The sequence below is a fragment of the Phocoena phocoena genome, chromosome 5 (assembly GCF_963924675.1).
Source record: "Phocoena phocoena chromosome 5, mPhoPho1.1, whole genome shotgun sequence".
Classification (NCBI taxonomy): Eukaryota; Metazoa; Chordata; class Mammalia; order Artiodactyla; family Phocoenidae; genus Phocoena; species Phocoena phocoena.
Window position 1 is genome coordinate 133,123,796 of NC_089223.1, and position 15,209 is coordinate 133,139,004.

At 39.5% G+C, this 15,209-nt stretch overlaps 1 protein-coding gene across 2 annotated transcripts; it reads right to left on the minus strand.

Moving 5' to 3' along the window:
* Positions 1-725: 725 nt before the first annotated feature.
* PCDH18 (protocadherin 18) lies at positions 726-14,558 on the minus strand. Of its 2 annotated transcripts, none has more exons than XM_065877914.1 (4): positions 11,696-14,558; positions 10,810-10,895; positions 10,556-10,719; positions 726-2,689 (listed from the first exon to the last, which is right to left on the minus strand). In XM_065877914.1, the coding sequence occupies exons 1-4, from the start codon at positions 14,180-14,182 to the stop codon at positions 2,022-2,024; spliced, it is 3,405 nt and encodes a 1,134-aa protein (XP_065733986.1). In that variant the 5' UTR covers positions 14,183-14,558; the 3' UTR covers positions 726-2,021. The 2 variants fall into 2 exon arrangements, with proteins under 2 accessions (XP_065733986.1, XP_065733985.1); XM_065877913.1 differs by having other exon boundaries at positions 2,022-2,689; positions 10,810-10,898; positions 11,696-14,182.
* Between the last annotated feature and the right edge of the window lie 651 nt (positions 14,559-15,209).

Below are 15,209 nucleotides of genomic sequence, written 5' to 3' on the forward strand. Positions count from 1 at the left end.
TACATCATTCGAACATTGATTTCCAGCTTTGCTTCCTAAATTACGGTCGGTGCTTTAAATTAAGAACAGTGAAGTTATGAAAGTCTTTTTCTTAATGATAATATGTACTGAAGGGAAGTGAAGTTGAAAAGCAAAATGTATTTCAATGTGGTGAGCATCGGTGTGTGTAATCTACTGAAAAGTAAACTGAAATTTCACTTGTAATTGTAATCCCTTCTACAAAGGAAAATGTGCCTTTTGAAAGACATAACACATTTATTTGATGTGGTACTCATTTGAGAATTAAAATATCTGAGTTTCCTCCATTTTAAGGTTATTTAACTTTCCTAGTATTTCATTTCCCTACCAGTAAACCGAAGAAGATAATATTTTCACCTCTTGGAAACATTGTAAGGGTACACTTTTTTTCCTGACGCAACCCAAAATGTTTTGAGAAATAATTTGAGAAATGTTCAAGTGGTTACTATTGATTATTCCTTTTTCTTTACACTTCAAGTGCATTTCAGTTCTTTAATCTACTGGAAATATGGTAGACTGCTTTCATTTCCATGACAGACCTCAAATTCATTCCTTTTCCATTGTGGTTTCTCTTGTTTCCAAGCCAGTTGAATATTCCCTCTCTACTATTCAAAACCCAACTCTGAATTACCCTCTCATGAGGGGTATGCAAAACTTTTGAACATATATGTAGGAACAGGACTCTGATGTACGGACAGTTCTTCAACTTTACTTCAATTTTCCTTTTATTTTCATTGACAGTAAAATTTTCTGGAGAGTACAATCAAGATAGTGTATTCATAGAAATAACATTAATAGAAGCTAGGTCATAAATGAGAACAGTCATAATAACAACAATCTCCCTTTCCAAGGCATTCCACACAGAGAGATAACAGCACAATAAATAAAGAATTTGCCGTTTGTCACACAACAAGTAAAACAGAATTGCAATAACAAAAACTGTAAATTTATAAATGTTCTTATACTAAAAATAAAAGCAAAAATATGAGATCATGCACTAGAGACAAAAGCTAAGAGTGAAGAGTTATAGCAAAAAACACTACAAAAAATAAACATGTTCAAGTATTGTGAGAGGAGAGGGGAAGATTCAAATAGAAGAGTTTCAGGATAAATCAGTTATATTTACTACCCTGGGAGGGACACCGACATAATTGTTTTTGTCCATTAATACTTTAGGCTATTAAAATACACACTGTTATCCATTTAAAAGACAGATTCCATTTCCTTGGGGCACCTCTCATATTACAAGGATGGAATAAAATTCATTGTTTACCTTGATTATAAATAGATGATAATACTTTAGGAGAAATATTCTCAAGAACAGGCCAGTGTGATGCCCTGGAATTCAGGAGCCTGGGAGTGAGAAAACGGATTCTAGTCCTGTTGTTTTACACCATTGTCTGTGAAAGATACTTCCCAGTCCTGAAATAAAATCTCACCTCATGTTTCAATTTTACGGTAACAGTTGAACTACCAGAACGAGCAGAGACCAGTAAAAATAATAACAACGATAATAATAAGAGTCAGACATTTTTCTTGATGCTTACTTTTTTAAAAAAGTTAAAGAAAAAAGAAGCTGGTTCACTTAATAGAACTAAGAATTGAATAATGCTTTAGTGGGATTGTTCCTTCAGTATAACAATTTCTTCCCCAACATGACTAATCTAAGCAGTGCCTTTATACTTTGTGGTTGAATATTATATCAGATTTGAACAGTGGCTAGTTTCTCTACATGATTAGGAGACGCATGTTTGTCATGGGAGTAAAAAAATAAAATTTGTCTGTTAAATTACACATAAATATAAGGTACAAATGTATTTTTAAAATACAGATTAAAATAATCACACTTGCATCGTGTACATACGAAAATACAGTATTTAATATTCAATATACACAGACACATTTATGATAAATGCAACTATGTGGCAATGCCAGTTCTTTCAGGGTTTTCGCTGTCCCCTGTTTCCACATATATGGAAACAAAAATGCTTTGCTATCATTTCCTAGCTCTGGCGGACATCTTGAAGCAGTTTGTTAATCTCAGCCACTAGCTCACTGGCATCCATGAGTTCATGTTTGCCATCACCGAGGTGGCTGAGCACGTTGTCGAAATCATCCTCTTCATAATTTTCAGGGATCTCCTCCATGGCCGGCAACCATTTTGAAGAAGGCTGCACACTGGAATGAGTTCCAAGTGGGGGGCCAGAGTTGGTGGTGGGGTTTTGAAAATGCGTACTGGCCGCCCAGGCCGCCACCCCTTGTGGGTAACCCACAGTCTTGGCTGACAAAGGTCCCTTCCGGCGTTCCAGAGAGTTGGATCGATCCATCTCACTGCACTCAGAATAGGTGTCCAGGGAAGGGGGTAAGAGGCGCTGGAACACGTTGCTCATTTCCGAGAGCAGAGAGGACGTGCTGGTATCCCCAGAGTCCTCATCGTTTGGGGAGTCCTTCCCAAAAGTGGAAAAACTCTTCTTCTTCTCACCAGAATCTACCGGCTGGGTGTCATCCTCGAGACTCGGATGCGGATGTTGCTGCTGGGGCTGTGCTGGGAATTCTTCCCCCGGAATGAACATGTTACTCCTATAATCAGAGGAAGGTGAGGGCAGAGGTGGCATCCAGCACTGGTCAGAGTGTCCCAGGACCCTGCACTCTTCCGTGCACAGCCTCATAGCTGCACTCAAGGAAAGCAGTGGGGATTCGTTATTATACTTCGTGTGACTCAAAATAATAGAAAAAAATTATCATTTTATTTTTTAAAACATAGAATAAGACAATTTTAAACTATGACCGTGATACTAACCCATTATTATACATATGAGGTGGACTACAGTTACAACTTTGATTTGACTACTGGTTTTATGAACCTGGGATATATATTTTTTTGTCTCTCAGATAAGCAAAGGAGGGTTATGACTCATGTAGTTCCCAGGGATATCGTCTGCTACTCATGTAATGAGAAAATGGATTGGCAACTTACTAATGAAGAAGTTTGGAAAAGAGCTAAGGTGTGGGTGATGAAATATTTGCTGAACATAAACTCTATAAAAACCCAGAGCTGTAAGGGGAAATCCATAACTTTAGAATGCCACCAGATAAACCTTGCGTAATACCATTGAGTACCTTCCAGATATTGAGGTCTATCTGACCTACTTTACTTTTAATGGAGGCATTGAGAATATAATAAGCTATCAGGTAATTATACTTATCAATCTCTCTTACAAGTATGCTGGATTATTCATCGACTTGTTCCTTAAAACAGCAGTGCAAATTATCCTCAAATACCAGGCGTCTGCAGTTACCGTTAAAAAGTCTTTGAGAGGTTTGAAATTCAAAGAGTTGGAAAAGTCATCAAAAGATGAAGAATATGAGAAACCATTGGTTAGTTCTTCCAGATGTTGTGATGCACTGTTGGAATGTGAGTGGTTACACTCATAGAAAATAATCGATGATATGAGAAAAGCAGAAAAATGAAGAGGGCAAAACTCTAAATTTGGCACATGTGACAACTAAACTACAGAACCACCCAGAAATGTGGAGATGTAAAATATACTCCACAAACCATCCGTCTTTTTCAGTGACAGCTTAGGTCTCTTCAATATCATGATTTCATTTTAGAGCAAATGACCGAATTCAGAAAATGCAAAGTAATTATCTTAGATTTGAATGAAAATTGGATTGATATCAGCCATACTTATTACATATTCAGAGCTAATTCTGTAGATCTGGCTGCTTAAGAAAGATTTCTCTTCCTCCCAAGTTATTGCTTAAAAAAAAGGCTGACTCTTGAACAATGCCAAATCCCTGGTCAGGGGAAGCTAGCTGTCCAGTGTGCTTATTGTTGTACCCACAGCACCTGGGAAAGGTCTAAAGTGTCTGCATAGAGTAGGCATTCACTACATATTTTCTAATCATCAGGGAAATGCAAATCAAAAAGCACAATAAGAAATCACCTCAAACCAGTTTTCTTACAGGATGGCTGTAATAAAACACGAACCAAAAAACCCAAACAATAACAAGTGAGGGGGGGTGGTGAGGAAAACTTGGGAACCCTTGTACACTGTTGTGGGGAATGTAAAATGGTGCAACCACTATGGAAAATAATATGGAGGTTACTCAAAAAATTAAAAAAGAGAACTACCATATGAGCCAGTAATCCCATCTTAGGATATTTATCCAAAAGAATTGAAATCAGGATCTCGAAGAGCTATTAGCATTCTTCTGTTCACTACAGCACTGTTCACAATAACCAAGATGTGAAAACAACCTGAATGTCCACTGAATGTTTAATGGAAATGTAGTATATGCGTGCAATGAAATATTATTCCACCTTAAAAAAGAAGAAAACTCTCTAATACGTGATAATGTGGATGAATCTTGAGGACATTAAGCTTAACGAAAGAAGCTAGTCACCGGAGGACACATAACTGCATGATTCCCTCTATATGAGGCGTCTAAAATGGTCAACTTCATAGAATCCAGGAGTGAAATGGTGGTTAGCAGGGATCAGGGAGAGGGGGAAATGGGGAATTGCTGATTAACAGGCATACATTTTCAGTTAAGCAAGATTAAGTTCAAGAGCTCCGCTGTACAACACTGTACCTGCGGTTAATGATACTGTATTGTACAGTTAAAACTTTGTTAGGGGCTTCCCTGGTGGCGCAGTGGTTGAGAGTCCGCCTGCCGATGCAGGGGACACGGGTTCGTGCCCCGGTCCCGGAAGATCCCACGTGCCGCGGAGCGGCTGGGCCCATGAGCCATGGCCGCTGAGCCTGCGCGTCTGGAGCCTGTGCTCCGCAACAGGAGAGGCCACAACATGTGAGAGGCCCGCGTACCACAAAAAAAAAAAAAAAAACAAAAAACTTTGTTAGCAGGGTAGATTCCGTGTTTAGTGTTCTTATGCCTTAAAACAAAATTTTCGAAAAGATTTATGCACAAAAAAGAAAAGTGAAGAATAAATGTTGCCTTTCAGAAAAGGAGAAGTAAAGGACTTTGTTCAAAGGTGTGGAAGTCACTGCTTTTCATCATTTGAGCCTTGAAGATAATTCTGTCCTTATACCTCATCCATTCTGGGCCTCAATTTTTAATAGAGAAGGGGTAAGTTGAGGGACAAAAATGAGAGCTAGAACTGTGAGAAGAAACGTCTGCTTGCCAGGAAGGCTAGAAATTCAAAGTAGGGAAGATGGTGGATAGTGTGAATGCCAATCCCATGGGAATCACAAGGGCATGAGAGAGAGACAGCAATATTGAGAATCCTTGTGTCATTTTGCTATGAAGAAGGGTTAAATTTAAACAAGCAAGAATAAAAAGATGTTTTTATGTGCTGACTTAATGCATTATTACTCTTTGGAAATATTTACCGACTATCGTTGTTCATCATTTAAATGTGGACAAAACCAAAATGTGTTGAAAGTAACTGGAATACCTTTATAGCAGTGAGGTTTTCTAAGTGCTGAAATAACTATCAAAGTGGTAATGAATTTTTTTTTCCTAATTCCCTGAGTCTCTGAACTTGGAAAGGAGACCTGTCCATATTGTCTTACTCACATCCTTTTAGAAGGAAGGGGAACAGACCTGATGACACCTCTTCATTTGTTTTCTGGTCTTTAATTCTGTGGGAAGGACTTAATTGTTTAATTGGCTTTGTTTTGTTTTAATGTTTAATGACGGGGGAAAAGGGAAAAATTACACAAGCTTCTAAGAATTCTGAACATGATCAACTTTCTAGAGAGCTGAACATAATGAAAATAACCATCAGTACCATCTGGGTGATTCAAACAGTTCATATTAAAAATAAATTTGGTCATAGGAGTTTTTAGACAGAGAATGCTATTTTATAACTTCACAGTAAATAAATGGGGCTTTAGTAATAAAAAAGTTAATTAACATAAAATTTTTAAATTCAAAAAATATGAAAAATTGACGAATAAAGACTAATGGAGAGAAGGAGGGCCAAAATAATAGAGATGGAAGAGCAGTGACACAGAAGAGGGCATTTCTTAATTTCATTGGTATTTTCAACCATTTTCCTGAGACTCAACTGTTCGAAATCATCCTCAGTGTACATGTAACTTAGTGCCACAGATGTTCCACACCGTATCCAATGAACCAGAACTTGTTGGCTAGTGGTGCAAGTGGCCAACCTTCCTGTTGCTCCTTGAAAACTGTCAGGTGGTTAAATTTCCTCTGGAAAGGGAAAGTCACGGAGAAATAGAGAACTCTTTTTTCTCACAGCATGATGGCAAATTTTCCCCCTGTGCTAGACCTTATAGGTAGGGCAGGAAGCAAGCATGGGACATTGGGAGAAAAACATATGCCTAACATCTATCAAGCCGTTAGTCATTGAGTAATCAATCAATTATCTATTCAGAGCCTGCCATATGTAAAGTGCTATGATAGCTTCCTGCCCTCAAATGGCTTCTGGTATAAGAATAATCAAGTGTTACAAATGAGGTCATAAATGCCCAGTTAAAGTGCCAAACTGTACAATGATGAGGGCATGTTAAAAAAAGGAAAAAAAAAATATGGTGTCACTTACATGTGGAATCTAAAATACTACAACAAACTAGTGAATATAACAAAAAAGAAGCAGACTCACGGAGGTAGAGAACAAGCTAGTGGTTAACAGTGGAGAGGGAAGTGGGGAGAGGCATGATAGGGGTAAGGGATTAAGTGGTACAAACAGGTATAAAATAAATAAGCTACAAGGATATATTGTACAGCACAGGGAATATAGACAATATTCTATAATAACTGTAAATGGAGTATAACCTTTAAAAATTGTGAATCACTATATTGTACGTCTATAACTTATATAATATTGTACAGCAACTCTACTTCAGTAAAAATAAAATTTAAAAAAAGAAAAGAAAAAAGAGTAGAGGAGGATGCTGAAGTAGTTAAAAAAAAGCAACCTGAAACAAACTTTGAGAGACGAATAGAAGACAAAGTGAAGAGAAGCCAGTTTTTCAGGTAGAAAGGTGACGTGAGCAAAGGATTGGTGTGTTACGTGAAGAGATGGCTCTGCCTATTGCAAAAGATAAAAAAAAGAAAAAAAAAGTTAATAAGCTAGGAGTGGATTTCATTGGCCTAGGAATGCCAAGATAAATAGCTGAATTAGGTGTTTCCAGGCAACAAAAGTCAATTATTGCTTTCGAAACAAAAAGTATAAATTAAAATGTTCTGGAAAAGTTGTTCAAGCTGTATGAAAGAAAGATTTGGCAAGGAAAAAAGCTACTGGAGAGTGAATATCAATTCATGTGCTGGTACAGAAAACCAGCCATGGAAGAAAGGCCGGAAGTAGGATACCAGCCATGAGAATGATGAGGACATAGAATTAAAGACAAATGTTTGAATTAAGTAATCACAGATGACACAATGATAAAAAAAAATGGAATGCGCCCAGTCAAGGAGGAGTATCACAAGAACATCCTGGTGCAGCTGATGCTTTGGGAAAAGCGAGATTTTGCAAGCGTATATGTAGTGTTGTGGTTCAAAGTTGACTGAGTAAGGAAGAAAGTATGTCGACAAACGTGAGCCAACAGACAAAAATGCGCGCTGACTTTACTGCTCAGAATGCAGGATCCTCCTGTGGGAATTAATAGCATGAATGACCAGAAATGACCTGTTGGCAGGCAAAGCAACATAACATAATCTACATTTGATCACAGTCTAATGCAGGAAAAACATTGTTGGAATAAGACACTGAAGTTCTAAAAATATTCATGCTTTAGAAAAACTGTGCTGATTTCTGTTAATGGCATTCAGATGCGGACTTACTCTTTTTACTTTTTTTTTTTTTTTTTCTACTTGGGATATTTCCTGGGAATATAAAGTTTACAAATCACAAATTTTACACCCTAACGTGCCAGCAGAAGCTGCCGTGGTGAAGAATAAGCCAGAACATGGGTGATGTATCATCAGAATGATGTTCATAATTAAGGGATGGTTATCTTTGTACAGATATTTGATTATGCACATTTCTAATAGCCAACCATGCATAAAGCTTAAGATATTTTATGGATCATTGGTGATTTCCTGGTGCCCTATGCCTCTAGAATACTTTCTACAACACCCCACATAGAGACAGGTTGCTAGTCAGGCAGAAGTGTGTGCACTCTGATACAATCTATTGCAGTACGACGCCATACCCCAGCTCTCCCACCGCACACCCAGATTAAGTATGATTGTGTAAACATGCAATTGTTTTGTAAAGAGTTGTCTATACATTCACTGGTGTTGGTGATAATATAACGGTGAGCCTCTAGCTTTGAAAAGAAATGTAACTTAGGAGGAGACTCAAGTTACTCACTAAATAAGACTCACTATTATCTAGAGTTTATCAACGTCTACCTGTTGTTTCCCAGATGTCTTTATTCTTTAACATTTATTTTAATTACTTTAATTCAAGCATTAGGTAACTCTCCTGCCATGAACATAGCTGGTGGCGGTAACTTTGAAAATATAGGATAGAGTGAAAGAGGCGTCGTGCCCTTTTTTAAAAAATTAGACCATGATTACCTATTGAATTATACAATCTCAGAATTATAAAAGGACTTTAGGTATAATTTATGCTCAGAAATGGCAAGGTTGTCTAAGTAGGAGCAGTTATTCTCCTTTTAGCTATACTGATAGAATTGTGTCAGTGAGTCGACTTTCTACAACTGAAAAAATAACATATATAATGAGATAATTGATATTATACCCATGATGTTATGTTTTATGAAATAATGTAATTTGGGAAATCATCTTATTCAAAATTAGGGATCAGTATTCAAAATTAGAGTTCTGTCAGGATCACAGAATCATAGAAACTCAGCCCGCTCTTTCATTTCATGGGTAAGATAAAACTGTTTCTCTTTGAGCACGTTGTCTTAGGCCATAGGTATTCCACTAGGTTTTCAAGGATTTCTCTTTAAATGGGTCTAGGGAGTCTATGCATTAAAAAAAGGAAAAGACACCATGGGTGACTGTAAGTATCTCGGCTCTCAATGTACATGGATTATGGCCCTTCATGCCACTAGAAGTCCTTCCCATACATTCATCCTGCCAGAAATGCAGTATCTGTTACGGTAATAGCATAATTAAATAAGCAGCATTTAATAGGTTGCAGACAGTAGTACTGTAAGACTTTAGAATGTAAGAACAAATATGACATTCAACATACTACCAAAAAATGAAAACCTGTTACTTCTTTATTATTCTTGATAGGTTAGTGTTTAATGAGTAGAGGGATAGGTTCAAATCTCACCTCTATCATGTACAAATTGCTTGATTTTGGATACTTTTTTTTTAACCTTTATAAGCTTCAGTTTTCAAATCTAAAAAGAAAATATGAACACTACTGTTATTACCGCCACCATTAATTCCTATGTCAGAGTGTTGCAAGAGGTTGTTCAGGTATAGAACTCCTCACGGGCCCAGAGTAAGTACTAGGGCGTCGCTGGAACCGCTGCTGCGACTGCTAGGACTGATATAAATACTGCTGCCGCTACTGCCGCCACTACTACTCCAGTTTACGAGAGAGAGGGTTCCTATGTACTGATTTCCACTGAATTTCTCTGGCTCTCTGAAGCTCTCCCATGTCTATTTCCTAAACTCCCTTATTTATCTGTACTTAGACAGCAGTTGTTCCATGGACTCAGCAAGGTAATATAGTTTTGTTCTGCCTTTCTTTCATTTATCACTTCACTTATTCATTTGTCAAGTGACAGTTATTTGATCAACATTCCGTGGAATTTAGAAACATAAGTAGCCAAAGGAATATGTTCCTAAGGGTTGATACATTATTACAGTCTTTAGCGACAGGGTTGCTACAGTGATGCAGTCAGTATTTACTCTGCGGGATCTGAGAGTTTCTACTGCACGATGAGAGAGAAGGGAGTCTAAGGAAAACATAGCTCGTAACTTAATAGGGTCTCCTCCATCTAGCTGTGTAGTTATAAATTCCCCTCTTGGACTTCTGTTCCTCTTCCATTTACAGTGGACACATAAAATGAAAGGTGGCAAAATTATTCCATGCCTACCACCTACAAAGATGCATTCTTTCTCCTATTTTTAGTGATTAAAGTGTACCATTCCCTGGTGTATTTTAATCTCTGATTATGCGAGTTGGTTCCCACCACAGGAAATGTGTCCTCCAAATTATAGTCCAGTTCACCACTAGGCACCAAAACAGGCTCTCTGAATAAAAACAACCACCCAGTAATTTTACAGAGTTGCTCAAGAGTGTCTTATGGCAGTAGTAGATGGGGTAGAGAGAGGAGGGGAGTGGGGTCGTTTTCTCTCCTCCTTCTCCCCACTCCTTCCTTCTTGTCCTCTTAAGCTCTCCTGCTTATTCCCTTTCTCTACCAACTGTTTACTATGAATTTTAATTAAACAATTTAAAATTGTTTCAGTCTTATGTTCACTGCTAATGGTGTGTGTATCACAGATACTTTAGTGCAAAGAACAAAGAAGAAATAAAAGCACGGGAGAAATCGCTCACTTCACTGGTGTAGTCGATCTGAAAATAAGGATTTATCTATCACCACGCTCTTACCTGCTGGAATTCTTCCATCTGTAAGAAACAGGTCGCTGAATCCTTCGCCCAGCAACCTGTCTATTGGAGAATCTCGCCCCAGATCATAATCACTGTCTCCTGCTTCACTGTCACCACGGCCACTGTCTTTCAAGCTAAATTTGTCCATGTCTTGAAGGGCATATCTAGAAAGAGAAATCAGAGAAAGTATAGTTTTTAGTCTTCAGCATTCGTGTTATCTGAGACTTAATAGGTAGCACAAGGGTAATTCATACCTATAGCTCCTGGAATATTTGTTTCCTCGAAAACTTGGCCTTGGTTGATATTGTCCCTGGTGAAGCATTGAAAGAAGCTGGGAGACCTGCTGGAAACGAAACAGACAGTACTGATTCCTGGAAACAAATCCCCCGATACTCAAAAGCTTGAAGCAAGCAAATACAGTTACTCACTATTTCATGCTAATTATCTAATTCTATCTTCTAATACTGTCTCCGTTTTAAAGATTTACACATGCTGGACTCTGAAGGACCACGTAGCCAGCCACCAAACAGAACTGAAACACATCCCAGAGAAATGTGGATGCTCTCATACAGCTGACATTCTCTTTTTGAGAGAGGACTCCTTTATAGAAAACTGATTGATTCCTTCTATCTTATAGTTCAGATTAAAGTGATCAGTTATAAAAATGCATGGAAAATGCTGTAAAATACATTCTAACACATGTAGTTAAAATAATGTCAGAAACGTTTCAAAAGCTGAACAAATACACATGCACTGAGATGGGATTCTGGAGACCCCAGCTTTTTATTTTTCTTAGAGACCACAACTACTGAGAATAAAGCAAGCCTGTTTATTTCTAGCTTGAAGTATCATAATCTGAGGATAAGGGGACTCCAATTAGATAGTCCTTTGCTAGCTTCACATTTACTTTTCAATATTACACATGGTACATGCAAGTAAATCCTTTATGAAAAACTTAAGACAGTATGCAAAAGGTGCGTATACTTGCTATACCTACATAACGTAACTGGCATCCTATTTAATTTGCATATCTTTAGTATTGTTACTTAGTAATGGAAACGTCTAAGAACTAACACATACACAACTTCTGATCACTAACAGCTGACTTTGTCAGTGAATAGGTGGAGGGTATGATCTTACCTCAACAGCAGGGGTGGCATGGGTGAGTTCTAATGAGAAATTCTCTGGCACGTGGTTCGATGAGATTGTCACCAAACTGTTGAGGGACTGGTGACTGTTGTGACTCTGCCGGCTGCCCATTTGCCCTCTTTCTAAGGTAGGAGATGAAGAAGGAGACGGTCTGTGATGAGATCTGATGGGCAGAGTGCCGTTGACGGTAGGCACCAATGTGATGTCCCCTTTGTGGATCTGCCTGGAGGGTCTTTTTGGGTGATGCTGGTAAGTTGATTCCGCTACCCTGCAGTTGTAGGATCTAGTGTCTTTCTTTTCTCGGTTACACCTAGTTGCAAACAGCACCATAATAACCAACAACACTGCACAAATTGCTCCTAAGGAAATAATTATAATCATGGAGACATCCAAGGACGCCTGGCTTACTGAGGTCATTGCTGTACTTGTCACTGACTCTGCATATTCAAAGATCATACACTTCAGAAGGACTTTGGTATGCAGCTGAGGATTGCCTTTGTCCTGGATGACAACTGAGAGCTCCCATTCTGTGTAGGGAACAGATTCCATGCTGACGTTGGTATGGATGTCACATGATCGTGGATCAACTACAAAGATATTCTCCTCATTACCTGCTACTATGGAGCAGCTGAGTTCAGCATTCACACCAGAGTCTCTGTCCATTGCCCTTATTCTTGTGACATGAAAGCCGCTTTCAGCCCCTTTGGGGATGGAGATTTCTGCGGTATTATTGCGCAGTGCCGGTCCTATAACCACAGGGATGTTGTCATTTTCGTCAATGATGGTGAGCACAACTGTGGTATTGCTTACGAGTTGCTTTGGACTTCCACCATCTCTTGCTTCGACCACAAAAGTGATCTGACTCACTTCCTCGTGATCAAAGATTCTGAGGGCATAGATGGCGCCATTAGATGGGTCAATGGTTACATATGTAGTTATGGAACTTCCCAGGATAAAACTCTCCAAAATGGTATATGTAACTTGCCCATTTTCTCCAAGATCAGGATCTGTGGCTGTAACAGTGGTGATATATGCCCCTGGCGAGTTATTCTCTGAGATTGCAAATTCGTATCGACTTCTCTGGAAGTGGGGTGGATTGTCATTTACATCATTGATTTGAACAGTAAAATGTTTTACTGTTGAGAGACTGGGTGTCCCATTGTCCTCAGCGACTACAGTCAAACTGTATTCAGACCTCTTTTCTCTATCCAGCGTGGCATTTGTCAAGATTAAATAATTGTTTTCATAAGTCTTCTGAAGTTTAAAGTGACCATGTCCATGAAGCCTACAAACTATTTCTCCATTCAGCCCAGAATCCTTGTCCTGAACCCTGACCAAGGCAACAAATGTGTCAATAGGATCCCCTTCAAAAATATAAGATATTTCTTCTTTTCCAGGGGACATGAGGTTTATGTTAATTTCAGGTTTATTGTCATTAACATCCACAACCTTAATTATAATTTTGCAATGAGCTGGGATTGAATTTGGACCCAAATCCTGAGCCTGAACATCGATCTCATAGGATTTGGTGATTTCATAATCCACTGGCTTGAAAAGAGTCAAATGTCCTCTTTCTGAATCAATCTTAAAAGTCTCTATAATTTTGGGAGACACATGACTGCTGAAGGAATAGACAATTTTCCCATTAGCGCCCTCATCTGGATCAGTGGCATTCAGATCTAGCAGCAAAGTGCCAATGGGGGAGTTTTCTAAGAGCTGTATTATATAAGACTGCTGCTCAAAAGCGGGGCTGTTGTCATTAGAGTCTGAAATGCTGATTTTTAGTATGGATGAGCCAGACCTCTGAGGCACCCCCATGTCCGAGGCGGTGAGCTGAAGCTCATAGCTCGACTTCAGCTCCCGATCCAGCTCTCTAACCACTATCAGTTCTGCATACTTCGCTCCATCCGTCCTAGTCTGAACCTCGATATTAAAGAAATCATTGGCAGAGAGAGAGTACGTGTGGAGGGAGTTTTCCCCAACATCCGGATCAAATGCACTGTCCAAAGGGATACGAGTCCCAACTGCTGCACTCTCTGATATCTCAATCGGTATGAGAGGTCTTGAAAACTGGGGAGAATTGTCATTAATATCCAGCACTTCAACTTCAATATGGAAAAGCTGCAGATGCTCAGTGGGTAGAGTGATCACATCAAACTCTATGGAACAGTTCAAGTTTTTCTGGCATAGTTGTTCGCGGTCAATTTTTGCCCCTATGCTGATTTCCCCGCTATCCTCGTTGACCACGAGTAGAGGAGAATTTCCCCTTTGCATGGCTCGGAAGCGAACGGTAGAAGGATTAGGTAGCTTAACTAAAACATCAGCCACATCCTCTGATAGTCTTGCAATTACCGATCCAACCCTCTGCTCCTCGTAAATCCTGTATTTCAAATTCTTGCCCAGTACATCGGAGTTGAAAGATACCACCAGGAGTGCAAAAACAAATCTAAAGTGCATTTTAGCATTCATTTGGTACATCGGTCAGTTTTATGAGATTCCTCTCACAGAGCAAGTTAAAACAGCAAAGCAATTCCCTCAGCTTCCTTTGGCAACTTAAAGCTAGGCTACATTTGGTACTCGAAAGTTGAAAGCGTCTCTTAATAACACAGCACAGCAATTAACAGCTCGCAAACTTTTGTTTTATACACACCGTGTCACGACTTCCAGATATAATCGGCATGGAGTCCAGTCCTTGCATTTGTGCGGCTGTTTGTCCCCTTGGCAGGCGAAAGAGTGTCACGTCCGCGTTTTCCCACTTGTGCAGTCGGCGTCCATCTATTGCAGGGCGCCGGCGGAGGCTGCAGTGGCTCTTTCCCCAGCGATTCTTTCTCCTTTTCTCCGCTCGGCTGCAGACCAAGCGCCCGTGATTGCTGACTCCAGTCTAAGATCTGTTCAACTTCACTTCAACTCAGACAAAGCTCTCTTGCCCCGCGTGCGTTGAATCGCTTCCAGCCAATCAGCGTGCTTCCAAATCAGAAGCCGATGGAGTCCGCAAAGCGAAGGCAGGGCGGACGGGTGGGAGAGGGAGGGAGACGGAACGAGACGAAGGAGGAGGGTCCGAGAGGCTCCCTCCCTCCACACCCCCCCTCCCCTGCCCCCCTCCGTCCCCCGCGTTCACTTTCTCTGAGCGTGCCACGACAAAGGAGAGACAAATTACAGAAGACAAACTTTAAATCAACTTCTGGTCGCCTTTATTTATATGGCATTTTAAATTGGCCTGGTTTTCTTAATTGCCCTTTCTTCTTCCACAAACATGCAATCATCTTGCTTTTCATAGTCCTTAAGTACTGGTTTAACTTAAAATACCTCTAAGTGCATTTTGTTGGTGGAGGAATTTAATAAAATGTGAAAACTTGCTTCTAATTATGCTTCTCAGCCCGCCTCCTTCCCCTCCCCCTCTGTAAATACTTGGGGCTTTCTCCTTCTGTGAGCACAAGCAGATTTTCTTGGGGCTCTGTTTTAAACAGCAGAACAAGAAAAGAGGTTTCATTTTCTGTTTTTCTTT

Coding starts and splice junctions, on each gene's coding strand:
- PCDH18 (XM_065877913.1), bottom strand. CDS start 14,182: ATGTACCAAATGAATGCTAAAATGCACTTTAGATTTGTTTTTGCACTC. Junction 10,899..11,695: donor ATGCCACCCCTGCTGTTGAG/GTAAGATCATAC, acceptor TTTCGTTTCCAG/CAGGTCTCCCAGCTTCTTTC. Junction 2,690..10,555: donor AGATGGAAGAATTCCAGCAG/GTAAGAGCGTGG, acceptor CCTTGAGTGCAG/CTATGAGGCTGTGCACGGAA.